The sequence below is a fragment of the Prionailurus bengalensis genome, chromosome D3, assembly GCF_016509475.1.
Source record: "Prionailurus bengalensis isolate Pbe53 chromosome D3, Fcat_Pben_1.1_paternal_pri, whole genome shotgun sequence".
NCBI lineage: Eukaryota > Metazoa > Chordata > Mammalia > Carnivora > Felidae > Prionailurus > Prionailurus bengalensis.
The window spans coordinates 5234698-5260780 of NC_057356.1; the positions used below are offsets into that span (position 1 = coordinate 5234698).

General features: G+C 56.5%; 2 protein-coding genes, 1 long non-coding RNA gene and 5 other non-coding genes across 11 annotated transcripts in view; 6 read left to right on the forward strand and 2 right to left on the reverse strand.

The window, feature by feature from the left end:
* Window positions 1-8710, forward strand: part of DHX37 (DEAH-box helicase 37) — a 27355-nt gene extending 18645 nt beyond the window's left edge. The window contains exons 16-27 of one of the 2 annotated variants that reach the window (XR_006293840.1): window positions 536-647; window positions 1866-1972; window positions 2070-2258; window positions 3248-3372; window positions 3677-3793; window positions 5060-5232; window positions 5914-6028; window positions 6177-6314; window positions 6508-6602; window positions 6691-6764; window positions 6975-7120; window positions 7992-8081. Coding sequence is in view for 1 of the 2 variants with exons in the window: in XM_043557314.1 (XP_043413249.1) it covers window positions 536-647; window positions 1866-1972; window positions 2070-2258; window positions 3248-3372; window positions 3677-3793; window positions 5060-5232; window positions 5914-6028; window positions 6177-6314; window positions 6508-6602; window positions 6691-6764; window positions 7992-8089; window positions 8246-8331 (1429 nt within the window). In the remaining variant the exon portion in view is untranslated. Of the gene's footprint in view, window positions 1-535; window positions 648-1865; window positions 1973-2069; window positions 2259-3247; window positions 3373-3676; window positions 3794-5059; window positions 5233-5913; window positions 6029-6176; window positions 6315-6507; window positions 6603-6690; window positions 6765-6974; window positions 7121-7991; window positions 8090-8245 lie in introns of those variants that run through there. The other variant, XM_043557314.1, reaches the window with a different exon arrangement.
* UBC (ubiquitin C) overlaps window positions 1-25074 on the forward strand; it is a 26462-nt gene extending 1388 nt beyond the window's left edge. Inside the window, exons 3-4 of one of the 3 annotated variants that reach the window (XM_043557318.1) lie at window positions 122-136; window positions 22491-25074. In XM_043557318.1, the coding sequence (XP_043413253.1) occupies window positions 22494-25007 (2514 nt within the window). In that variant the 5' untranslated portion in view covers window positions 122-136; window positions 22491-22493 and the 3' untranslated portion in view covers window positions 25008-25074. Of the gene's footprint in view, window positions 1-121; window positions 137-21367; window positions 21500-21615; window positions 21655-22490 lie in introns of those variants that run through there. The other 2 variants (XM_043557317.1, XM_043557315.1) reach the window with 2 other exon arrangements.
* TRNAA-UGC lies at window positions 9916-9987 on the reverse strand. The gene has a single exon. It is a non-coding gene; the product is annotated as a tRNA-Ala (tRNA).
* Window positions 10240-10311, forward strand: TRNAD-GUC. The gene has a single exon. It is a non-coding gene; the product is annotated as a tRNA-Asp (tRNA).
* TRNAF-GAA lies at window positions 12032-12104 on the forward strand. The gene has a single exon. It is a non-coding gene; the product is annotated as a tRNA-Phe (tRNA).
* Window positions 12612-12683, forward strand: TRNAD-GUC. The gene has a single exon. It is a non-coding gene; the product is annotated as a tRNA-Asp (tRNA).
* Window positions 15061-15132, forward strand: TRNAA-UGC. Its single transcript has one exon. It is a non-coding gene; the product is annotated as a tRNA-Ala (tRNA).
* Window positions 18216-19316, reverse strand: LOC122470132. The gene is made up of 2 exons (XR_006293843.1): window positions 18919-19316; window positions 18216-18620 (listed from the first exon to the last, which is right to left on the reverse strand). It is a non-coding gene; the product is annotated as an uncharacterized LOC122470132 (long non-coding RNA).
* Window positions 25075-26083: the final 1009 nt, after the last annotated feature.

Sequence of the window (26083 nt, forward strand, 5' to 3'; positions counted from 1 at the left end):
CCCCAGTCCGTCCCAGACGTCGTCACCCCAAAAGGCGCCCCTCTTTTGCTTATTTCTTTAACAGGGTTCTTTTTCCTTTACCGTTGAGTTGTAAAAGTTCTTTACCTAATCTGCGTATTAGCTCCGCCTCAGAGGCGTCATTGGCGAATATCTTTCCCGTCTGTGTTTTGTTATGGTTACTCGATCACTTTATAGCTGGGTTTTTTGGGGTGTGTTTGACATTGTTTTAAATCACGAGAAAAGGAAATTGGGAACCTGTGTAGAGAAAGCTAGTAAGGAGTGACAGTAGTCTCGGGGACGTGTGCCAGGCACCGGTCCCCCTGCATGTGTGGCTTCGGACATCTGTGCCCCAGCCCCGGTGAGTCCCCTGCTGGCTTGGCCTGTCCCGCGGGAGAGGGAAAGAGGCACGAGGAGAGTCAGTGCCGGCCCTCGTAAGCGTCCTGGTTGAAATCCAGTGCCCGGTAACTTGGTGGAGCTGCTCTTTTATTTATTTATAAAATGATGGTGTTCTCTCTGGTGCTTCCTCCCCCCCCAGGCTCTATTCATCTGCAGTTTTCGGTGACTTTGAGCCGTTTCCTCCTCCTGAAATCACCCGGAGGCCGGTTGAAGACTTGATCCTTCAGATGAAAGCACTCAACATTGAAAAGGTCAGTGGCGGCCCCCGGCCCTGCCAGCACCCCGCCGAGCCCCCAGCCCCCGCCGAGCCCCCAGCCCCCGCCGAGCCCCCAGCCCCCGCACGGGCCAGCTCCGGAGGTGCGGGGGACCCAGGAGCGGAGCCCCGTGGTGCCGGCCCAGCCACCCGGAGCGCTCTCGTGGGACGCTGTGTCCACATGTGCCCACGCTGGGCCCTCCCACCTCTCGAGGCACCGCTTCCCCCGAGGCTGCACCCCTGGAGCACCCGGGGGACAAGTGCCTGGGACGGAAGCCACACAGGGAAGGCCTGCCCACTGCACAGAGACCTGTCGCTGTCCTTGGGGCTCACAGAGCGTTCTGTTGACACGGTCCTCACATGGCACCTGTCCGGGGGTCACCTGCCTTTCTGCTGCTCCACAAGGGGTTGTGCAGAGAGAGAGAGAAAGAGAGGGAGACCCTGGACCCATTAGTCCTTTCCCGTTCCTTCCACCCTGACCCCCAGGGCAACCGTGCACCAGCTTTCTGTCCCCGTGGCTTTGTTCGTTTTGGATGTTTCGTATAAAAGGGATCATTCGCATAAACGTCCTCGGGGGTCACCCACGCGGTGGCACATGTCAGTACTTCGTTCCTCTGTACGGCTAAGTATCGCTCCGTCGTAGGGCCAGGCCACGTCCTGTCTGGCCTGCTGTTGTCGGGCACCTGGGGCGTCTCCACCTCTGGCTGCTACGCACAGAGCCGCTGGGAACGCGGCCGTGTACGGATTTGTTAGAACACTGGTTTTGGTCACGCTTTCTCAGGTGCCCCCATCCCCGAGCCCGGTCTGTCTGTCCCCTCCCTCACCCTTTTATTGCGTGAGGACGTCTGCTCCCGTTCACTTAATGCGTTTGCTCTCGTTGAAGGGGCCCCGTGGAGGCGGGGCCCTTATCTGGTGCTTTCTCCGTCTCTGTTGCCAAGAACAGCCCCTAGGACGCACGAGATGCTCAGTGGATGCACCCGAGAGGTGCTCGGTCTGTGCTTTTGAGTCCGTGGGTTGTGTGAACGAAGGGGTCCCCCCGGCACACCACGCTGGAGTGTGCCTGGGGCTACTTCCTGAGTGCCCGGGGCTGTGCGCAGTGTCCGGACAGGTGCGGGAGGCGCCGTCCCCTGCCAGGCCAGGCCCTGCTGCCCCTTGTGGCCACCGTGCCTGCTTCTCCACATCTCACCGCTGCCCCTGCCGTGTCTCCCGTGCCCAGGTCATCAACTTCCCCTTTCCAACCCCTCCCTCCGCGGAGGCCCTCGTCGCCGCCGAGGAGCTGCTGGTGGCGCTGGGTGCCCTGCAGGCGCCCCAGAAGACAGAAAGGTAGGCGGGGCTGGGGGTGGGGGGAGCAGCGAGCCCCGGGGCCGCTTAGCCGTGCCCCCCCCCCCCCCCCCGCCCACCGCACGCCTCCGTCCTCCAGGGTGAAGCAGCTGCAGAGGTCCCGGCTGAGCTGCCCCATCACCGCGCTGGGCAGGACCATGGCCACGTTCCCCGTGGCGCCCCGCTACGCCAAGATGCTGGCGCTGAGCAGACAACACGGCTGCCTGCCCTACGCCATCACCCTCGTGGCTGCCATGACGGTCCGGGAGCTGTTCGAGGAGCTGGACAGGTGGGCCTGCGGGGGCTGCCCTCCGGGGGTGGGGGGGTGACTGGCGTGTGGGGTGGCTTCGTGCTAGCTCAGGGCCTCCCTGAGCCGGCGGCGTCCCGTCCTGGTTCCATCCCGGCAGAGCTCTGCCTTCACAGAACTTCCAGGGTAGCGCAGATGTCGAAGGTCGGTTGTGTGACGGCCAGCCCGCCGGGGTTCAGCTCTCCCTCTGCCACTTCCGGGCTGTGTGGCCTTGGGGAGACGACTTCACCTCTCTGTGAAGAGAGGGGGAAAGTGGGGATGAGGCCTTAATAACAGTTGAGCTGTCGTCAGGGTTAAAGTAGCGGACGCGAGGGGCGCCTGGGTGGCTCAGTCCGTTAAGCGTCCGACTTCGGCTCACGTCATGATGTTGTGGTTTGTGAGTTCGAGCCCCGCGTCGGGCTCTGGGCTGACGGCTCGGAGCCTGGAGCCTGCTTCGGATTCTGTGTCTCCCTCTCTCTCTGCCCCTCCCCTGCTCACGCTCTGTCTCTCTCTGTCTCAAAATAAATAAAAACATTTAAAAAAATAAAATGAAAATAAAGCAGCGGACGCGAGCAAAGCGCTCCAAACCGGGCCTGACGGGTGCCTTAACCTGCATGTCCGCTCTTCAGGCCGGGGAGCCAGGAGGGTCATTCATCCAGGCCACGCTCGGTGGTGGTCACAGCAGGGTTCAGGCTCTTGTCGCTCGTGAGCAGCTTGGCAACACGCGACGTCACTCGTTTGTTGGATCCTGTCTTCGTATCAGTCCCTAGACGCGGACTGGTCGGGTTAGGAAGCAGGCGTGTGTATCATCTCGTGGGCTGCTGGCAGTGAATTTTGATTCTGGGACCTCAGTTATGTTCGGCGGCGGCCCCACCAGGCATTTCCTCTGCCCCTGAGCCTCCCAGCCTGCCCTGATTAACTAATGGCGTTCCCTGCCCCTGGGGCCCGGAGGGCGGCTGGGCCAGTAACCCAGGTGGTACTTATGTTGGCAGACCCGCCACCAGTGACGAGGAGCTTGCCAAGCTGAAGGGCAAGCGGGCCCGGGTGGCCCAGATGAAAAGGATCTGGGCCGGGCAAGGCGCCTTTCTCCAGCTCGGGGACGTCATGGTGCTGCTGGGTGCGTGCCCGGTGCTGCGTGGAGGGGTCGGGGGGCAGGCGGGCCTGGGCGGAGTTCTGGGGTGGGGGGAGGGGACAGGCGGGTGGGGGGGGGTGGTTAGGCTGGCCTGGGCGGGGTTCCGGGGGGAGGGGACAGGAGGGCCTGGGGTTGGGGGGGGCTAGGCGGGCCTGGGCGGGGTTCTGTGGGGGGCGGGGGTGGGGGTGGGGGTGGGGGTTAGGCTGGCCTGGGCGGGGTTCCGGGGGGGGGGGGGGAGGGCTAGGCGGGCCTGGGCGGGGCAGCAAGCCAGCGCCCGCCTCGTCCGCAGGTGCGGTGGGAGCCTGTGAGTACTCCGGCTGCTCGCCCCAGTTCTGCGAGGCCAACGGGCTTCGGTACAAGGCCATGATGGAGATCCGGCGCCTGCGGGGCCAGCTGACCACCGCAGGTACCACCCCCCCCTCCCCCCACGCCAGCCTCCCGTTCTCAGGCAGCCCGCGGCAGAGAACTTGACTGTTCTGAGGTTTCAGGTTGTTTTGGGCGACACCAGCCACGTACAGTCAATCCCCGTTACCCACGGATTCCACGTTTGCAAACCCACCTGCTTCCCGAGACTTTAACCCAAACCAGTACTGGGTGCTTCCCGGGCGTGCGCGCCAGCGGGGGGGCGGGTAACGTGCACACTGGTTCCCATCAGGCTGTCTGTCCCTCGGTCTCCTCTTTTCCTTAGTGACATTCCTCTTGTCACCCTCTGTCCCCCACTGCTCACCATACCCCCTTCTCAGCGGCCCCTGTGCCCCCCCACAGTCTCACTCTGGGGCTCCCCACTCCTTGCTCCATGGCCAAGTGGAGAGCCCCTTTTTGCGAGTCGGGGAGCAGCCTCCCACTTTCTGCCCCTGGGCTGAGCCGGCAGAGACCAGACCTGTGTGAGGCCGCGTCGGGAGGCGGGGGCTCCAGGCACAGAGGCTGCCGGGCTTCTGTGTTCTGTCCTTGGGGCCTGTTTGTTTCCTATTTGTCCCCTTTTTTCTCTTTCTTCACCTCCAACGACATCCGTTTTGCCGAAGGCTTTGTAGAGAAGCAGGTTTACGGGGCAAATCTCAGAGCAGAAACAGTCCAGTCTGCGCCCACCTTCCTTCCTGGTCCTCATCCCCTGGTTCTCCACCCTGCCACGTCCCCCTCCGAGGTGCAGGGCCCGAAGCCCCCATCCCCTCTCTCCCCCTGCCAGGTACCCCCACAGCTTCAGACCCCCCCCTCCTCTGGTGCGGAAGCGTGAGGCCTCGCCTCGTGTCAGGCCTGCCTCAGCAGCACCCCCCCCGCAGGAGCTCGAGAGGAGATGATCTCGCCCTACCGTGCACGCTTGGGGGGGGTGACCCGTTCACGGGTCCCTTCCGGGCACGTGTGCTCCGACACAGAGCCCATCGGGGAAGTCGTGTGCAGGCCGAGCAGGGTCTCCCTTGGTGCCTCACTCAGATGCCCACTAAGGCACTGGGGTCTTGTCCTAAGGGGAGGAGGCCGTGGATTTGGGGCAGGCAGCTGGTTGTGTCCTGCTGAGGACACCCCGGCAACCTCGGTGGAGAAGAGCCCCGGCGAGCAGGTGGCTGAGTCGGGAGCTTCACGCCGAGGGGCCTGAGGCCTTCCAGAAGGTCAGGGCGGAGGCAGCCCCGGGCCTCGCCGTCCCCACCACTGCCGTCCTCACACCCGGCTCTCCCCGCAGTCAATACCGTGTGCCCCGAGGCCGGGCTCTTCGTGGACCCCAAGATGCAGCCACCTTCCGAGAGCCAGGTGACCTACCTGCGGCAGATCGTGGTGGCCGGCCTGGGCGACCACCTGGCCCGCAGGGTCCAGAGCGAGGACCTGCTGGACGGCAAGTGGAAGAACGCCTACAAGGTCAGCCTCGGGAAGCGTGCGGGCGGGTCGGTCGCTGCGCCAGGCTGGCCTCCGCCCTGCCCTCCCCACCCCCACCCGTCCCCCTCTGGGAAAGCCCCCGCCAAGGATCGGGGTGGGGTCACGGCGGGCTCCCATCTCTTCCTTTCGGCCTTGGCGTTGCCCCAGCTGCATTTTTGTAGCCGCTGAATTGAGAGAGAAATCACACACCGTACAATTCACCGTCTCGAGGTGTGCAGTCTGGAGGTGTTTAGTCTGGTCGCCCAGCGATGCAACCGTCCCCACAGCTGATTCCGGGACACATTCGGCGTCCCCAAAAGACGCACGTGCCCGCTAGCAGCGGCCCCTCGTTTTCTCCTGATCTGCCCACCCCTAACCCGCTCTGTGTCTGTGCCGGACTCTTGGTGCTGGCGGAGGCGACCGGTACGAGGCGCTTTGTGCCTTCTCTCGCTTGGCATCTCATCGTTCGGGTTCATCCGGGTGCTGGCACGGGTCGGTGCAGCATCCGCGGGGCGGATCCGCCCCGCGCACGTCTCCGTGGACAGACGCACGGAGAGCCACGCCGCGGCTGGCGGAACGCTCTCCTGTTCTCTGGGCTGAGCGTGGGATCCGGTTCACACGGGTCAGTCTCAGCTGCTGTGCGCGCGTCTCCTGGTCTCACGCCCGCTCGCCGTGTCTCCGCAGACGCCTCTCCTCGATGACCCCGTCTTCATCCACCCCAGTTCCGTCCTTTTCAGAGAACTCCCTGAATTTGTGGTCTACCAGGAAATCGTGGAGACGACCAAGATGTACATGAAAGGTAGCCAGGCCGGTGGCCGGCCCCTCGCCTGGCCCACCGCGGCTCTGCTGAGCTGTGTCACCGGGACCCTGTCGTGGGAGAACCCGGGAGGCCCTCCCGTGCGGAGGTGCCCGCTGCGACCCCCGGCCCTTCTCTTCCTGGCCCGCAGGCGTCTCGGCCGTGGAGGTCCAGTGGATCCCAGCCCTGCTGCCTTCCTACTGCCAGTTCGACAAGCCCCTGGAGACGCCGCCCCCTGCCTACTGCCCCGAGAAGGGGCGGGTCCAGTGCCACCGGGCCAGCGTGTTCTGTGAGTTGGGGCGACCTGCCACCGGTCCTGGTGGACACGTGGCCACACACCACGTGCCCTGGAAGCGTGTGGCGCGGGCAGTGTGGCCTCAGCCTTCTTCTTCTTTGGTGGGTGGGCCCAAGGGCTCGGGGCCAGGACGAGGGGCCTGCGGGAACCCATCCCAATCTCTCGCTCACGGGCCCCTGCCCTCCAGACCGTGTCGGCTGGCCACTCCCTGCGGTCCAGGTGGATTTTCCAGAGGGCATTGACTGCTACAAGCACTTCGCCCGGTTTCTGCTGGAAGGGCAGGTAGGCGGCCCGGCAGCTCCCCCGGCCCCTGGTGTCGTGGGCAGAAGGGGAGCCGGACCCCTCACCCTGTCCTGTGCTGTCTCCTCAGGTCTTCCCTCAGCTGGCCTCACACCGGGGCTGTTTGCTGTCCAGTCCTGGCACGATGCTAAAGACGTGGGCCAGGTACGGGCTTGCCCGGGAGCGTCGGGCGGCAAGGGGAGCGGGACTGGCACCCTGGGACAGCCGGGACAGATCACCGCCCACCAACCGAGAGGCTTAAAACGACGGAAATGTGTTTCTCGTGGCCGTGGAGGCCAGAGGTTGGAAGTCAAGGCGTCCGCAGGGCTGTGCTCCCTTTGAAGGCTCTGGTGGGGTCCTTCCTGTCTCTTCCAGCTCCTGGTGCGTCCAGGCGTCCCTTGGCCTGTGACCACATCGCCCCCGTGTCTGCCTCTGTTTTCACGTGGCTGGCCCTCTCGGCCTCTGTGGCTTCTCTTCTCATAAGGACACCAGTCGTCGGATCTAGGGCCCGCCCCCAATCAGTACGACCTCCCCTTAAGTAATTGTACCCGCAAAGATTCTCTTCAAATAGGGTCACGGTCTGCGGTTTGAGGGAGACCGTGGTCAGCCCATCGTGAGGCTCCAGGTATCAGCAGGGAGCATCCTGGGGGCTGCCTGGCCGCTGAGCACAGACCCGCCTCCCTCCCATCAGCCTGCTCCTCCCTTCTGCTCTCTTCCTGCTCGTGGCCCCCACCGCCTTCCTAAGACTGGCGTCCCAGACGGCGCAGGGGGCCTGACACGTAGGAAGCAGGCAGGCGTGCCCACGCCCCGGCATTCCCGGGGACTCTGGGGAGGGGCAGGGGGCCGGGTGCCCCCTACCCCTCTGCCAGCCAAGTCACTCCCTCGGCAGACAGTTGTGAGCACCAGCTGTGTGCCGGGCACGTTCGCGTGCTGGGGCACGGGCACAACCCCGCCCCCTGTGGGGATGTCACAGTGCGGGGAGGCCAACACTGAGACCCAACGTGACTAGTGCAGATGGTGTGTGGGGACCGGGCGACAGAGGGACAGAGCAGCACGTTGGGGATGAGCGTCTGCGGGGCTGGGGTTGGTCGGGGGAGCCTGACTGAGCAGATGGAGATGAGGTGATGCTGGGAGCAGGGATGCGGAGGAAGGTTCCAGGCGGGAGGAACAGCCCGCGTGGAAGTGAGGAGAGCCAGGGTGCCGGATGAGGGTGTGAGAGGAGAGGCGGTCGGTGGGGCGCCAGGGTCTAGACCCTCCTCTCCGGCCAACACCGCCAGCACGACGGAGGGAGACCCTTCACCGGCCTCGGTCAGGCTGGCCTGGCGGGAGCGCCTGCCCCTTCGCACAGCTTCCGGGCGGAGTGACGCCACAGCGTGCGTCCCCCACCTGCAGGCTGCAGCCCAGGACAGAGAGCCTCCTGAGAGCCCTCGCTGCCGAGCGCGCCAGCTGCCGAGACGCCTTGCTCGCCGCTTGGAAGAAAAACCCCAAATGTGAGTTCCCCCGGGGCGAGCGACCCGTGGCCAGGGGGTTGGGAGCGGACAGGAGGGGACCCACCGAGGCAAGCCGGGGTCGGTGGGCAGATCTGCCCCAGCAGGCAGCCGGGTCCAGAGCCACCCTGACGCCGACCTCCCTCCTGCTTCCCGCAGACCTGCTGACCGAATACTGCCAGTGGCTCCCGCAGGCCATGCACGCCGACGTCGAGAAGGCCTGGCCCCCTGCCTGCGACCACTGACCTGAGGCCTGGCTGCAAGGCCAAGCACTTGTCTGGAGACCCAGGAGGCTGGCAGTGGCCACCCTGATAGGCGGGCTGCTCCCAGGAGGCGGGCCGAGCCCCCAGGAGCCGTCTCTCCTCTCGGACACGGGATGTCTGGACACAGCTCGCTGCTGTCCTGGGCAGTCTGACGTGGGCGGCTTCTTAGAACTATTTATTCCGTAGGGGGTAATGGTGTCTTCTCACACGCTGCTCTGTGGACTACGTTAGTCCCCTGTGGGGCGGCAGCCTGGAGGGCGGAGCGGCGGGGAGCGGGAGGGTGCGCGCGGGCCCTTCCCGGCGGGCTGGGCGCTCCCTTGCCGGGTTTGGTGCTGTAATAAATCTCAGCCGTGAGAACAACTGCCAGTCGAGTGAGTCTCTGAATGCGGGGGTGGTCGGAAACTAGTCTGGGTGGGGGCTCACCCAGGTGTTCACTGTGCCTGTAGGGGGTGTTGATTCCTTCCTTCAGCCGAATATTCGTCCTAAACCAGTTTGTGCTAATGCTGTGGTACAAATGCATAAATTCTAAAACGTAGATATGTAAATAAAATAACAGAGATACACGTTTAATATTCCAGAATTACTCTCTCCATAGCTTGGCCACTAATCCCAGTGTACCCCCAAACCAGGAGGTCCCCCCCCTACTCTCCCCACATTCCAGCCAGCTGCAAGTTGGGTGGGCTCTACCCCCAGAGTTTGTCCAGAGCCCCCTCGTGCTCCCCAGCTCCACTCCGGCACGCCCGCATACACGCCCCCAGTCCCTGAATCCCTAACAAGCCCCCACCAGCTCCTGCCTGCTCTCCCAGCGTCCACCTGCTGGCTCAGGGCGTATTCTCCACGTGGCAGCCAGAGGGAGCCTTTTTACACCTAAATCTGAACATGCCATGCCACATCAGGCCTTCTAGAATCTTCGATGATAAAATTCAAGCCCCTTCTATAACCCTCATTCACCAAACTCCATGCGCAGGGCTTGCTTTCAGTGTCTTCAGGCAGAGCTCTCCTCCCCCTCCCAACCTGGAGCCTTAGCACCTGTCATTTCCCCTGCTTAGCCAGGCCTCCTGACGGCTCACCCTCCCCCTCCAGTCTCCATCTTATCAGTATTACTGTCTTCCGAAAGCTTAACCGCTACCGGGTGAATGCTAGTCTCTAGAACTCAAACCTTGCTTGTCTTCTCCAAGGAATACTCAACTAACACTGTACCTGGGCACACAGTAGGAGCTCCATGCATGCGCATCACCGGCATTAGGCGCTCAGGAGCCACTGACTAAACGGCCACTTGCGAAACCCTCCTTAGAAATCACAAGCCGATGACTAGAAGAGGAGTGTAGAAACGCAGATTCCTGGGTCCACCGCCCACCTATTCAATCTGAATCTCCGCGGGGGAGGGGGGTTCCCTGGGTAACCGTGTTTGGGACCAGGCCAGGGACGTTTCCTAGCGCTGCCGTGTCCATGGGGGCTTGTTTCCCAGACCCACTAATGCGGGGCATCTGGGTCACCTTCCCTGCTTTGCCTTCCGGTGGTGCGACGGCTTTTGGACAAAAAAAAAAAAAAAAAAAAAGGAAAAAGTGGAGATGCCGGGGATTGAACCCGGGGCCTCATACATGCAAAGCATGCGCTCTACCACTGAGCTACATCCCCTACCCGTGAGCCCTTTTTTTCGGGGAATAGGGATATCGGAAGCCACATCTTCGTCTCGTGCCCACGTTTTTCCCCTTCCCGGATGCTTAGTATCCCATCGTTTCCGAGAGGTCCCTCTGCGCCGCGGGAGGCCCACTGGCCAGGCGCACCGGCGCTGCGTCTGTGACAATCCCGGCTGGGGTTGGATGCGCACGGTAGCAGGTCGGCGCTGTATCTGTATGGACCGACCCAGAAAAGTGTTGTCGTAACGTGTCCTCGTTAGTATAGTGGTGAGTATCCCCGCCTGTCACGCGGGAGACCGGGGTTCGATTCCCCGACGGGGAGGCTGGCAAACCGTTTTAAAAGCAGAAGAGGCTTTCCTTGGACGAAGACACCCTGCGCACTGGGCCTAGTAACGCGCCCCTTAGGGCCCTCGCAAAGATGAGCCGAGTCTTGGAGTCAACTACGCCTGAGAAGCACACTACCCCATGTGTGCCCTGTTACCTATAGGAAATGTACACAGACCGTCAGTGTGTTATTATTTCTACTTCTCATGGGCATCACAGTCACAAGAGCCAATGATTTTGTAGCTCTCACCACGTCCGGGGGCAATATTTACGGGTTAGGGTTAGGGTTAGCTGGCTGGGGCTATCTGGTCACCCAGGCGGGTGGGGAAGCAGCTCTGTCACCTGCCCAAGGTGGCGTCAGTCACAGTCTGCTGGAGACACCGGTTACCTCTGGGGGGAAGGACCCGTCTGCACCGTTTGAATTTTATTTTTCTCCCTCCCTCCCTCCCTTCCTTCCTTTCTTCCCTTCTTTCCTTCCTTATTCAATTTTTATCAAAATGATACACTTCAATGATTTCCAAAGAATGGTGTCTAAAGGACTATAGGTGATTGTTGCACCATCTTGCGAATATGCCACTAAACAGTTCGCTTTGAGATGGTTACTTTTATGTTACGCGAATCTCACCTGAATTTTTAAAAAATTGATTTTAACAAAAAAAAATTAATTGTAACAACAGATCAAGACTTGTTTGGGGAAGGAAGGAATGGGATGGGCGGATGGGAGTGTAAATGGCTTCAGCCTATTCAGAAAGCGCCTGGAAACCCGTGTATTCCACCATCTAACTTGATAATCCCATGCGTGGAAGTTTGCCATTAGGGAGACAAACTTTAAATGCAAAATACAAATAACTTTGGTCTTTTTTGCTTATGAGCATTGCTATTATGCTGAATATCTGGTTAGTGCATTCGTGACTGGACCAGACGGTCATTAGGTGCTTAGCAAACACTTGTGAGATGACCTCACGTCGTGAAGGACCTCCCCACTCCCACCCCCCTCCCAGACAACACTCCTCTTCCATTTTCCAAAAGGAGGGGAAGTAGAGCCCGATTTGGACGCCAACCTGTTGACCTCTGCACGCCTTGAAGCTGAGCAGGTGCCACAGGAATGGTGGCCACGCGTGGAGGCCGGATCTGAGTCACTCACTACCCCAAGGAAAGTCACAATCTGGCTGTTGCGTCCTCCACACGCCTTGACGTGGTCAGCATCTCTGCCACACCTTAGGCTGCTTGGGGAGTTGCACCCGAGACATGACTTTGTTCCTATGTACAAAGAAGGGGGCTTGAGAAAGTGGAGTTCTGAGCCAGGTACGATTCATTCATCCATTCACTTGTTCATTAATTCAACAGATATTTATCAAGCACCTATTAGGTGCCAGGCACTGTTCTAGACCTTGAAGGATACGGAGGTGACCAAGGCACGTGACTTCCCTGCCCTCAGGGGTCTGTCATTAGCGCTGGGGAGACAGAGAATGGACAAGGAAAAACAATACCTACCCTAACAGTAAACGGTAAGGGGCTGGGGTCAGGTTGGGAGGCGTGATCCGGGAGGGCTTCTCGGAGGCGGTGACCTTGAAGGACAAGAAGGAGTAGATGCCGGCGAGCCTGGTCGACGTGGGTTCCAGCTGGTTCCGGACTTTCCGCATCGGATGTCCCGGGCGGAGGACCCAGGGCCGGCACCACGACCAGGAGGATCTGAGCGAAGCGGCGCCTTACCAGCAGCCGAAATAGCTCAGTTGGGAGAGCGTTAGACTGAAGATCTAAAGGTCCCTGGTTCGATCCCGGGTTTCGGCAGTCGCTTTGTTTTTTTTTTTGGTTTTTTTTTTTTTTTCCCCTGCCGCGAAAGGCGGTTGGAAAAAACCGGAACGGGGAGGCTAATTCTCCGCGATTAATAAACAGTTTCGCTTTCTTTAAACCCGGCTCCGAGCGGTATCCACGGGAAATGGGAGCGGAGGGAACCTTCCGCGCAATGTGGAGAATTCTAACGCGGCTGTGTTTCCCCTGCCTCCATTTCTCGCCTCTCGGAAACGTTTATTAACGTCTGTCACGTGTTTGTTGATGTCTGCTCGTTAATTTGGGCTTTCTGTGTATGAGTTTCTGTTCCCCGAAACCCGCGCAACTAAATCAAGGACCGAGCAGGGGACAGCTTCCCTAAGATGGAGTTAAGTCAAGTAGGACTTTTGTTCTTCGGTTTTGAACGGAAAGAATAAAAGAAAGTATTGAACCCTTTGATATACAGTGATACACAGGGGAACTTGAAAATGCTTAAAAGGCGTACCTGAGAGCCCTGGCCAGAGCCGGTCCTCGTTAGTATAGTGGTGAGTATCCCCGCCTGTCACGCGGGAGACCGGGGTTCGATTCCCCGACGGGGAGGCACGCAGGTTTTTGCGTACATCCTGTTACTGTTTTCATTTCTCTTCCAAACAAATCAGATTCTCCCACTTTCACGGAAACTCTTTTCTACGAACGACTAAACCTGACCGGCGTGCGAGATTCGTTGTAGATTCTATCGACTGCCTGGTCAAAATCATGCCCCGGGTCCCCAGTGTCCCACAGTTAACACGAAAGAAAGAGCCCAAGGTCTCCCACCCCGGCTTCATTTCCCCCCTCACGCTCCCAGCGCTGCACCAAAGTGCTGAGTTTGCGCCATGCTGTCCGGGGACCAGAGGGTCAACCTCCAAGGCCAGGAAATGCGCCTTCTGCTGCAAATATTCCAATCTCTGTGGCTTGCTCCGGACCAGACTGGCCCTCGGAAAATGTTTATGGATTTAAGACAGGAAGTGTGGGGACGCTACCGTGAAACGCTCTCTTGTCTTAACGTGGTTGCAGACTCCTTCCCGGGTGGCTATCAGCCTTCCCAGGCTCCTCTTCTTCCATTCGTTTTTTTGTCACATTCATTCTGCAAATATACACTGAGTACTTATTAGGGGCCAGGCACTGTTCTAGGCACTGGGGCTATAGCAGGAACCACGAGGCCCTGGCCCCTGCCCTACTGAGCTTATGACACCGGTGATAAACAAATAGTATTAAAAAAAAAAAAAAAAAAGTCTCCCAGAGAGTAAATGCTGTGAAAGAAGAGAAAAAAAATGGGGGGGGGGGGCACGCCAGGGAGTGTGTGGGATTCGCAGGCCCCAATAGTGAGGCAGCCAGGAAGGCCCCTCCGAGGACCTGGACAAGGAGAAGGAGCCACTCACCAGAAGATCTGGGGAGCACCCTTGCAGGCAGAGGGAAGGGCAGGTGCAAAGGCCCTGAGGTGCAAAGGAGGGCAGCGTGCCTGCAGAACAGCAAGGAGGTAAGTGTGCATGTAAGAGGGGGAGAGGAGGAAGGGATAAGGTCACAGGCGAACCTAAGGAGGTTGGATTCCATTCTAGGGTTTTGTGCAGAGAGGCAACATAATCGGGCTTGTTTTGAGCAGAGCAGTCTGGCAAGAGAGCAAGCAGGGGCACCTGCTAAAAAACCCAGCTCGTTCCCAAACTTCGTGCAAAATAACGCCGCGAACAGTGCCATCCGTCCATGCTGGGCCAAGGTCTGTCTGTCTTCGCCAGAGCTCATATAATAACAACTGCATTTGCCGTCCTGAGAACCCAGGCTCGGCCGGCCCTTGTACCAGGCGCTGTTCTAATCGCTCAATGGCCACACCCGCCCTGGGGAGGAGGTAGTACTCAGATCTCCATTTTATGAATGAGCTCCAGACAGGTGGGGATATGAATCACAACTGCCCGGCAGGTGTCCTGGGCACCAGCTCAGGTAGCCCTTTACCTGTGAAGGTTTCAGGGGGGTTGGGAGGGAGCTGACTGGGGACGAAGCGGACAAGGCAGGACAACTGGGGGTGTGTTCTCCCCATCAGGGTAAGTGACTGTTTCCTGCCGGGAAATCTCAAGCGCTGGTGGAAAGAGGCAGAGACTCAACTTTCTGCCCTCTCCCTGCCCTCAACCATTCCTCCACCACTGAGCGACCCCTTGATGACTGGAAGACACCTCGTATTGCCTCCCTAGGGCAGCTTCATAAGCACTCTGCACTCTGGAAGAGACGGGTGCCGACGGTGAGGAATGGTCCTTTTCGGTGGGCTATTGCAAAGTGATTCCTCCCTCAGAGCCCTGATTCTGGAGCTGGACCTATTTCTTTTTAATTTGCTTATTTTTATATTCAGAAGAGTGTTCTGGGAATGTGGGGGTGTGGGGGGGGCGGGGAAGGTCTGCAAACCTCAGAAGTTACTGACGGTTGGAATATTTTTGTATTACGTCTTTAATTTTAATGCCACTAGAGCTAACATACAGTGTTATCTTAGTTTCAGGTGTACAATACAGTGATTCAACAATTCTATGCGTTACTCAGTGCTCGTGATGATAAGTGTACTCTTAATTCCCATCGCCTGTTTCACCCTGGAATGGTTTTAAAGGACAGAGAAGCAGACATTGCTGGGTAGAGGTTCAGTCAAGGCAGTGCCCTTATTTATTGGAAATAAACTCATTTTCCTTCCTTCCTTTTTTTTTTTTTTTTTTTTTTTTTGCCCCCTGTGATGAGCAACATTCAAAACTAGATCTCTTTCCCTTTGTTCCTGGGTTCCGATATCAGCGAGCACTTCAATTGCAAGGCTATGTAGAACGGGCCTGTTTGGGGAGATTTATTTTTGGTTTGTTTATGCCAACCCCCAACACACATTTACTTAGACAAAACTTTAAATTAGAAAAATAGCAACCTCAAGAATAGCATACAGCAGAGAATTTCAGGAAGCCAGGGGAAGAGGGAGGGGGATGTAGCTCAGCGGTAGAGCGCATGCTTTGCATGTATGAGGCCCCGGGTTCGATCCCCGGCATCTCCACTGTTTTTTCTTCCCATGCTCCCCCTTCTTCATCATTAAACTGCCATGTATGTGATTACGACTCCTCTGGCCCCTACTTGCAGGTGGGATTTTCACAAGAGGAAGGATCCCCCCCCTCTCTGAAACCCGTAACACTCCCGATGTGCTTTTGTTGCAAGAGGCTGAGGGCAGCTGCTGGCAGCAAAACGTAAAGGCAAAAACATCACCTGATGACTGAAACAGCCCGAGAAGGAGCAACGGGGGAGGCCACGGTCCTTTCCGTGGCACCGTGACTGCAGTAGGAGTCCCCAAGGACTGGCGACTGATGCCCCGCCATCGGAGGGCACGTGTGGAAGCCATTCAAAGGTCTGACTGCTGGCCCTTGCCCTTTATTTGTGCTGTCACTAACCAACCAGTTTGGGAGTGACCCGAAGGGAAACCAGCATTCCTGGCAGGCAGGATTTTGCCTCCCACTTCATCAGCAACAGGTCACGCACGCACGAACGAACGAACGAATGAATGACACTGATGCACATACGGTTCATGTTTATATTTATACACGATCTGTATTTTATCATTAAGGATCAAAGATGCATTTTATAGAGAGCAGGGATTCTCTTTATTGCCTTCTGTGGGTTCAATTCTTTCTCTGCGGTAATAATGAATTCCTCACCCGGCAAATCCTGTCTCTCGCGTGACTTGACCTCATCTATTAAATCATAAAAGCATCTCATCTCAGATCTGGAGGGACGTGACTCTTTGCAAAGCCTTCGCTTTTGAGATGACATTGAAATCTGTGAAGTGACTCACCAGTTGGGCGGCGGAGTTTTGGTGACAGCTCCTGTGTCTAAATGAGCTGCTGTGAAGGTGATTTCTCCTCAAATGTCAACCGGGTGTTAAGGGAACAGAATGTCGAGGTGATTTCTTTTTTTTCTTTTAATTTTTTTTTCAACGTTTATTTTTATTTTTGGGACAGAGAGAGACAGAGCATGAACGGGGGAGGGGCAGAGAGAGAGGGACACACAGAATCGGAAACAGGCTCCAGGCTCCGAGCCATCAGCCCAGAGCCTGACGCGGGGCTCGAACTCACGGACCGCGAGATCGTGACCTGGCTGAAGTCGGACGCTTAACCGACTACGCCACCCAGGCGCCCCTCGAGGTGATTTCTAAAGGCATCAGGCCTAACACGCAGCTAATTATATGCTTCTGGTGTACTTTCTATCTTTAACTACTTCTGACAAGGCGAAACATACCATCAGGCTTGCTGGGGAATGTAGCTTCCTAGAAAAGCAGTTGTGAGTCTTTGAAAACTCTGCCTTCGTCAACTCTTCTTGCATTTTACTGTGCACTTAAAACGACAAAGCCCATCGTCGGACATGGCTGGAGCAGTCAAGTTCAGAGAGGCAGAAAGCGGAATGGTGGGTACCAGGCGCCGGCGGAAGGCGGATACGGGAGTTCTGTAAATGGGGGCAGAGGACCCGTTTTGCGAGATGGAAGAATTCTGGTGGGGACGGCTGCATGGCAGTGTGAATGCTGACGAGCACCCGGACATGCCATCTGAGATTATTTTGAGCTGAAGGCACTTGAAGACCAGCATATGCCGGGAGAGGCTGTCTCTGAACCCCCCCTTATGTGCCTAAATACAGACCTTCCCAAGGGACCCACTGGTCCAAGATCCCCCCTCCGGAGGTTCACCAACCGGGGCAGACTGGCACACGGTCACACACTGTCCTACCTCCCATCTACTCTATGGTCTTTCCTAAAAACCACTGAATGGCCCCCCGAGGGGCCTATACCCCCCTCCTCTTTCCCTCTTCAGATGGTGTTTAGGCCTAAATTCTAAAACCACCTCTGACTTCGTTATTCATGTTGTCCTGGGGATCTCCCGTGTATATGTGTGACCTACATGTTAATAAACTGCTGGGGATTTTTCTCTCTGGTTAATGTCTTTCATCACAGAGGTCTCAGCTAAGATCTCAGGAGGGTAAAGGGAAAATTAGTTTTCCTCCTCTTCCCCCCGCCCCCCGCCCCGTGTACCTCACGATGTAGAAAATGTTGGCCTTTGGAGCCAACGGCCAAGAAAGAATTCTTGAGACGTCTTTGGTGCAAAAAGGTGGTTTTATTAAGGCACAGGGACAGGACGTGTTAGGGTCTTAAAGGGGGGCCGATGATATACTTTCAAGTCGGGAGGGGGTTAGGGACAGCACAAGCCTCCGAGGTATTTTGGAAACAAGATTTCCCACGGTTAGGAAAAGGTCATTTACTACCTTACTACCGTCTAGTAAAACCTCAGTCATGAGCCCCTTCAGATGTGTATCTGTGGGCTGTGAGTTTGGAGTCATTGCTAACATAGATCTTTGGGGGTGGGATAGAGACAAAGGAAGTTTCCAAAGGAATTTGTAAACAGTTTTATGTTATTAAGTTTTAAAATTTATTCATGAGAGAGAGAGACAGTGTGAGTAAAGGAGGGGCAGAGAGAGAAGGAGAGAGAGAGAGAGAGAATCCCAAGCAAGCTCTGTGCTGCCAGCGAAGAGCCCAACGCAGGGCTCGAAACTCCTGGAACGGTGAGATCATGAACTGAGCCAAAACCGAGAGTCAGACTCTCAACCCACGGAGCCACCCAGGCGCCCCCAAAGGCATTTTTATATGTTAAACTAGATTTACAGGATTAAGATTGCCTTTTGCCCTTAGCAAAGAAGGGAGCTGAGCTCCTAGAGGAAGGTCCCTCTGTTTCAAGGGCTTTTCAATAGGCTGGTAAGTTGTCAGGAAATTTCATTTTTTCCTTTGCCTTTGTTTCCCGCATCCTTAAAATGGTTAAGATGGTACATTTCGTTACGTGTGTATGTCGCCACAACTGCAACGAATTAAAAACAAACCAAATCTCCAACAGGCTAACTAACTTCTTAACCTTCCTAAAGCAGGCATATTTGAGGACTGGAACTTTTTAAAGTCTGATTGTCCCAGAGGTAGGGCATGAAACTGGTTATTTTTAAACCGGGGCGGTCTGAGTTCGGCCACACGAGGCCACACGCCAAGTAAACAGGAAAATGAAGAGTCCCTTGGGCTTCTCTCCACCCCCCCCCCCCCCAAACTGCAGACGCCTGTGATTATTACCTTTTATGGTTACCTATGACATGACAATGACAAAGCCAGGCAAACGGTTCCCAGCCAGCCCTTGATCTCATCCTCTCTCTTGGGGGAAATGTTTGCTGATCGCTGTGCTCTTGGATTTTCTCATGATGCTGAGTTAAGTCCCAAACACGGTTATGACCTTCAGGGGAACCAAATCCTTTGGGGAAGGAGGAAGGGCAGGCAGACAGACGGGCACCAGTCCCACCAGCACGGCCCACCCCGCCCCCAGCAGCCCAACACCCCAGGCCCTTTGTGAGCTCAGCCCGTCACGTGCTCGCGTCCGCGCGCCAATCCCGCCGTGTTGCTGGGCCTCTGTCACTCTTCCATTGGTTCCACCTCCGAAGCGAGCTCTTCTGGGGCGTTTGCAAAGGACGGATCTGTGGGCGGAAGGAACTGAAAATGGATCCGGTGACTCACCCTGCATCTCGCACCTTCCAGCACATGACATTCTAGGTCAGGGGATCTGGGGTTTCAGGAAGGTGACTTGATACCCGAAGCCTGAGTCCAAGTGGGACATTTAGGTTTGGGGAGGCTGTCTCAGCAAATAGAACAGCCAGTTGTAAAGAAGACAACAGTCCTCCGTAGGGCAGGGTTTCTCAACCTCCTTGGTGTCGCTGACCTTCGGGGCTGGGTAATCGCGTGGGGGGGGGGGGGATGTGCCGCAGCGTCCCCGACCTCGGTGACCACACGCCAGTAGCAGGAACTCTTCCTCCCGGCTCACGCCACAGTTGTGACAGCCAAAAATTGCCTCCAGACGTTGCCACGTGTCCTCGGAGGGGTCAGATCAGTGGTGCTTGAGAATCCCCGCTCTGGGGAAACACCAGCCATCCCCTCTCCTTTTCTCTCCCTCTCCCTGTCACCCCCGTGCCCTTGGACGTTTACTTCTATACCCTCTGCTGGACTGAAGGAATGCAGCAGGGGTGTTGCAGAGAATTGTTTTTCTGCTCGAGACATCAGTGTTGTCAGCTCCCAAGAATGTTTTCTCTTTGGAGATAACCCTGGACCCCATTCCCACCCTCCGAGCCTCTCTTCTCCCTCCCGTCCTCCTCTTCCTCCTCCTCTCCCTTCCCTGCCCCTGAAACCAGGCCTGTTTTTCTCTGTACCTTTTGGACTCTGGAAAAAACTATGTCACAAAGCTCGTGACTCAGCCGTTAAACAACACGAATCACGAGGCTTCCAGCAAAAGCCACGGCCAACAGTGAACAGGGTGTGGTTTGAAGCTAAGCCTGATCCCCTCAGAAAGAACCTCAGCTTTTTGGTTCCCCGAAAACTGGGGAGAAACAACCCTACAAAGGGCCTCCGTGTTTTGCTCCTGTGAAACCTCTTTGCACGAATAACCTTCAGAAACATCTGGATTAGGAAGTTACTGGCGTCTCCTAACCGGAGACATGACATTTTGCTCTTAATACTCCTTTGAATTCCCCAGGCATAAATTCATTCTCTCTGAAAAATGTTAAAAATTACAAAGTCAATTCTGAACTCTCATCAGACCTTTTTCATAAACACCTACCTACACGGGTTATCAAAGAAAATACAGAACAGTTTCGTTTTCTCATTCTAAGTGGCTTAAAACAATACAATGATCATAATTTAAAACAAGAGTGAGTCTGTGAGTCTTAATGGCAGAACGTTTTTTAGGAATCTTTTCCCTTTTTTTTTTTTTTTTTTTTTTAAGGCTTTGAGGATAGAAATTCAAACACCCTCTCCCCCTCCACATGGTGGAAATACTTCTGGAAGAGTCCAGAAGGGACAGTGACTGGGGAACTGAGTGTTTCTGAGGGAGACTTTTCACTGTAAACTTCTGAAAACCTCTTTTTTCAACATGTTCGTGCATTTTACAAACGCTTTAAAAAATATGTTGGGGGCACCTGGGTGGGCTCAGTCTGTTAAGCGTTGAGGACTCTTGACTTTGGCGCAGGTCATGGTCCCTGAGTCCTGGGATTGAGCCCCGTGTCTGGCTCTGTGCTGAGCCGGCAGCCTGCTAGGGATTCTCTCTGCCCTTCTCCCCCTCAAGTGAGCGAGCACTCTCAAAATAAAATAAAATAAAATAAAATAAAATAAAATATGCTAAGAAAGGACTCACAGAAATCACAAAATGGAGGATAGTAAAAATAAAAATATCTGGCTGGTAATCTTGTTCTCTTTTATCCAAATGGAATTTAGTGTACAATGAAATTTCATGTTTGGGATATCAAATTGCCCCCCCCCCCCCCCAATATACAGGAACTCGGTCGGTGTTTTTGAAACTTCAGGCTTCAGTAGGTTCCACTTCCTGCTCCACTGAGTATCATCAACAAGAATGAAAACCTGAGGCCTTCCTGTCGGTATCTAAGTACAATCTTCTCAAACCCAAGGCCGTGCCCATGCAAAGGGCGGCTCAAGAACAATCTAGAAAGTTCTTTCGGTGTCCGGAGGCACCTCACGTAGGTTCACGAAGCGTGAGGGGCCAGCGGCGCTTCCCAGACGACCCCAGGCGGGGAGAGGGGGGGGAAAGCAAGGGCAGCCCCGCCTCCGCCCGCGTAGGTGCCCCCCCCCCCCCCCCCCCGCGCCCGATCTGTCGAGTCATCCGTCCTGTCACCGCGCCCGCGCGGGGGATGGGCGGCCCCGGCGGGGGTGGGGTGGGTGGGGGAGGGGCACGGGGGTTCTGGTGACACGCGAACACGCCGCGATCCTCAACGTGGCCCCTCACGAAAACCCCTCTGTCCGCGGAGGGGGAGGGACGCGTGAGGCCTGAGCCCCCTGCGTCAGGGGCGGGTCTTGGCAGCGGCGGGGACCGTTGGGGCTGAGGGGACGGGGACGGGGGCGTCGGGGCCGAGCCCGCTCCGGGCGCCCGGGATAATCCAGGCCGGGTTTTCGCACCTCCCGCGGCCCCGCCCCGCCCCGCCCCGTCCCGTCCCGTAGGTCGAGCGCCGGCCACGTCCGCGGACGCCGCACTCAACAGTCGCGCTGATCCCTCCGCGAGGGCGCCGAGCACAGCGGCCCCCTCCTCCTCAGATTCTCCCCTGCCGCCGGGTCTCCACGGGAAACCACTACGCGGGGGGGGGCTTCGATGATCTGGGGTACTGCCTTGTCTGTCCGGGGCGGGGTAGGAAGAGCGGAGAAAAGTAGTCCGTTCTCGGCGTTTCTGCGGAGGGATCCAGCGGAGCAGTTCCACCGAGTGCTATATAAGGCGGTGCCGGGTGCGGCGTAGGCAGTTCCGTGGAGGCCGGGAGTTCCGTTGCTGCTCTTCGGTGTGAGTCGCCGCCATAGCCGCTTGGTGAGGAGCGGGCCGCTACCCCGGCCCGGGGGGCTTGAGGTCGTGCGGCGCGCCGGCGGCGGAGCGGCAGCCGAGTCTTAGTCGACGCGGCCGGCGAGCAGGGCGGTTCTGAGGGGCAGGGAAGAAGCAAAATGGCGGCCGTGCCCGCTGCCTGGGTGGGATAAGCGGGGCTGTGAGGTTGGAGGGAGAAGACGCGGGGAGGGGGTTGGGAGCGGAAGAGAGCGCGACGGGCCCGTGAGGCTTTAACGGCTCTTTGCTGGGGCTCCGCGCGGCGAGGGGCGGTTGGGGGGGGCGTTTAATGTCTGGCGGCCGCGCTGGCAAGAGACTGGGTTTCTGGTCGCAGTGAGGGGAAGCTACGGGGACGGTGCCACCCTGCGCGGCCCCGCGCCCGCTCCGTCGGTCACGTGATGTCACCCCCGCGTGGGCTCACAATCCAGGGTGGGGCCGCCCACTGCCGTTTGTGTGGCTCGCTTTTGTCACTCACGGGACACAAGGTTTGGGCCTGGGGGAGACCCTGCAGAATCGTCAGGGGACAGACATCAGTGGGGGGGAAGGGGGAGAGCAAGAGAAGTGAGACAGCACCTTCACTTGGCTGGGATCCTCTCTCTCAGGGCCTGAAACGGGGTTGTTGAGCTTTTTTTGTTCTGTTTCGTTTGTTTTGATGGTTATTTATTTATCTGGGGCCAGAGCATGTGGGGAGGGACCGAGGGAGGGAGAGCGAGAGCATCCCAAGCTGGCTCAGTGCTGGGGCTCAATCTCATGAAACCCTGAGTTCATGACGAGCTGAAACCAAGAGGCGGTGCTTAACGGTTTGAGTCACCGGCATCCCCCTGGTTGGGTTTCTTTTCTCAGGCAAGGTTTATTTTAGTCACTGGGCCCTTGTAAGATGACCTATTACTTTTAACGCTAGAGATGTGTTCACATGTGAGTTGTTTATTACAATCTTGGGTTTTTTGTATTCGTTTTGTTTTGGTTTTTTTTTTGGTGACAGACCATGCAGATCTTCGTGAAGACCTTGACGGGCAAGACCATCACCCTGGAGGTGGAGCCCAGTGACACCATCGAGAATGTCAAAGGGAAGATCCAGGAGAAAGAGGGCATCCCCCCTGACCAGCAGAGGTTGATCTTTGCCGGGAAACAGCTGGAAGATGGGCGCACCCTGTCTGACTACAACATCCAGAAGGAGTCCACTCTGCACCTGGTCCTCCGCCTCAGGGGGGGCATGCAGATCTTCGTGAAGACCTTGACGGGCAAGACCATCACCCTGGAGGTGGAGCCCAGTGACACCATCGAGAATGTCAAGGCGAAGATCCAGGACAAAGAGGGCATTCCCCCTGACCAGCAGAGGTTGATCTTTGCCGGGAAACAGCTGGAAGATGGGCGCACCCTGTCTGACTACAACATCCAGAAGGAGTCCACTCTGCACCTGGTCCTCCGCCTCAGGGGGGGCATGCAGATCTTCGTGAAGACCTTGACGGGCAAGACCATCACCCTGGAGGTGGAGCCCAGCGACACCATCGAGAATGTCAAGGCGAAGATCCAGGACAAAGAGGGCATCCCCCCTGACCAGCAGAGGTTGATCTTTGCCGGGAAACAGCTGGAAGATGGGCGCACCCTGTCTGACTACAACATCCAGAAGGAGTCCACTCTGCACCTGGTCCTCCGCCTCAGAGGGGGCATGCAGATCTTCGTGAAGACCTTGACGGGCAAGACCATCACCCTGGAGGTGGAGCCCAGTGACACCATCGAGAATGTCAAGGCGAAGATCCAGGACAAAGAGGGCATCCCCCCTGACCAGCAGAGGTTGATCTTTGCCGGGAAACAGCTGGAAGATGGGCGCACCCTGTCTGACTACAACATCCAGAAGGAGTCCACTCTGCACCTGGTCCTCCGCCTCAGGGGGGGCATGCAGATCTTCGTGAAGACCTTGACGGGCAAGACCATCACCCTGGAGGTGGAGCCCAGCGACACCATCGAGAATGTCAAGGCGAAGATCCAGGACAAAGAGGGCATCCCCCCTGACCAGCAGAGGTTGATCTTTGCCGGGAAACAGCTGGAAGATGGGCGCACCCTGTCTGACTACAACATCCAGAAGGAGTCCACTCTGCACCTGGTCCTCCGCCTCAGGGGGGGCATGCAGATCTTCGTGAAGACCTTGACGGGCAAGACCATCACCCTGGAGGTGGAGCCCAGTGACACCATCGAGAATGTCAAGGCGAAGATCCAGGACAAAGAGGGCATCCCCCCTGACCAGCAGAGGTTGATCTTTGCCGGGAAACAGCTGGAAGATGGGCGCACCCTGTCTGACTACAACATCCAGAAGGAGTCCACTCTGCACCTGGTCCTCCGCCTCAGGGGGGGCATGCAGATCTTCGTGAAGACCTTGACGGGCAAGACCATCACCCTGGAGGTGGAGCCCAGCGACACCATCGAGAATGTCAAGGCGAAGATCCAGGACAAAGAGGGCATCCCCCCTGACCAGCAGAGGTTGATCTTTGCCGGGAAACAGCTGGAAGATGGACGCACCCTGTCTGACTACAACATCCAGAAGGAGTCCACTCTGCACCTGGTCCTCCGCCTCAGAGGGGGCATGCAGATCTTCGTGAAGACCTTGACGGGCAAGACCATCACCCTGGAGGTGGAGCCCAGTGACACCATCGAGAATGTCAAGGCGAAGATCCAGGACAAAGAGGGCATCCCCCCTGACCAGCAGAGGTTGATCTTTGCCGGGAAACAGCTGGAAGATGGGCGCACCCTGTCTGACTACAACATCCAGAAGGAGTCCACTCTGCACCTGGTCCTCCGCCTCAGGGGGGGCATGCAGATCTTCGTGAAGACCTTGACGGGCAAGACCATCACCCTGGAGGTGGAGCCCAGTGACACCATCGAGAATGTCAAGGCGAAGATCCAGGACAAAGAGGGCATCCCCCCTGACCAGCAGAGGTTGATCTTTGCTGGGAAACAGCTGGAAGATGGGCGCACCCTGTCTGACTACAACATCCAGAAGGAGTCCACTCTGCACCTGGTCCTCCGCCTCAGAGGGGGCATGCAGATCTTCGTGAAGACCTTGACGGGCAAGACCATCACCCTGGAGGTGGAGCCCAGTGACACCATCGAGAATGTCAAGGCGAAGATTCAGGACAAAGAGGGCATTCCCCCTGACCAGCAGAGGTTGATCTTTGCCGGGAAACAGCTGGAAGATGGGCGCACCCTGTCTGACTACAACATCCAGAAGGAGTCCACTCTGCACCTGGTCCTCCGCCTCAGAGGGGGCATGCAGATCTTCGTGAAGACCTTGACGGGCAAGACCATCACCCTGGAGGTGGAGCCCAGTGACACCATCGAGAATGTCAAGGCGAAGATTCAGGACAAAGAGGGCATTCCCCCTGACCAGCAGAGGTTGATCTTTGCCGGGAAACAGCTGGAAGATGGGCGCACCCTGTCTGACTACAACATCCAGAAGGAGTCCACTCTGCACCTGGTCCTGCGCTTGAGGGGAGGTGTCTAAGTTCCCGCTGTAAGCTTTGACAAGATGCATTGCACTTTTCTTTCAATAAAGTTGTTGCATTCCCAAATGGTGTGAGTTTTTGGCCAGTGAGGGGTTCTTTTTATTTTGGATGGGGTTTGAGGGATCAAGAAATTTAATCTATCAAATGAGTCTAGTAACCAGGAGGTAAGAAAGGTCAGTAAAAATGGAAGGTTGCAGTTAGAATTCTCCATGTGGAATGTCTATAGCTATATTTATACTTGTTTTAAAAATACAGAATTGGGGCTTGGTTTGTGAGATATCTGAGAATGGGAAAGTTCTGGGCTACCAGCAATCAGGTGATATTAAAAAGAAGGTGGTCATGGCAGAGCCTGTAGGTGGAATCTATAGAAGAGCCAGCTTTAATACATAGCTCTGTTTCACATGGAGTTACACACAGAAAGTCGTTTGACTAGATGTTTTTAAATAATGGCAAGTAATGTGTAATAAAAAGTATGGCATCATGCTCAAAAGTTGAGGAATGCGTGGTTATTTAGATCATGAAAATTACTGATTGAAATATTAGCAGTTGCTGAGGTAAGTTGTCAAAGTGATCCTCAAATTCATGTGACTATAGATGAAGCTTTTATAGAAGAGTGTTAGAAGAGGCCACATTGTCTTGGTCTTCACTTAGGAAAGTTTATAGCAGTTTTTACCCAATCAGATCCTTGTGTCAACTGCAAACAAAGGTGGAAGTCCAGGGAAACTTGTTTAATGTAGGGAATTGACATTGGGTGGTAGGTGCCCCAGAAATCAGAACTATTAGAACTTTAAAGAAGGGACTATTCTCCAAAACACTACTGCCTTCCACTTCCCTGGTGTTTTAGGGTATCCGTATATAATCTTGGGTGTACAGGAGATTTTTGTGTTGTCTACCAAAAGTCACCAGTCTTTGCTTTAGGCACTAGAAAATGCCTTTTGAGAAACCTATTAAGTCTTAGGTAATTACATTAGTTGCAGTTTTTCACTTTGTTGGTACAAGTGCACAAAATGTAGTTAAGTGTCCCATGACTCATTCATATAAGTTGACATCTATCAAGAAACAAGAAAGACCCAGG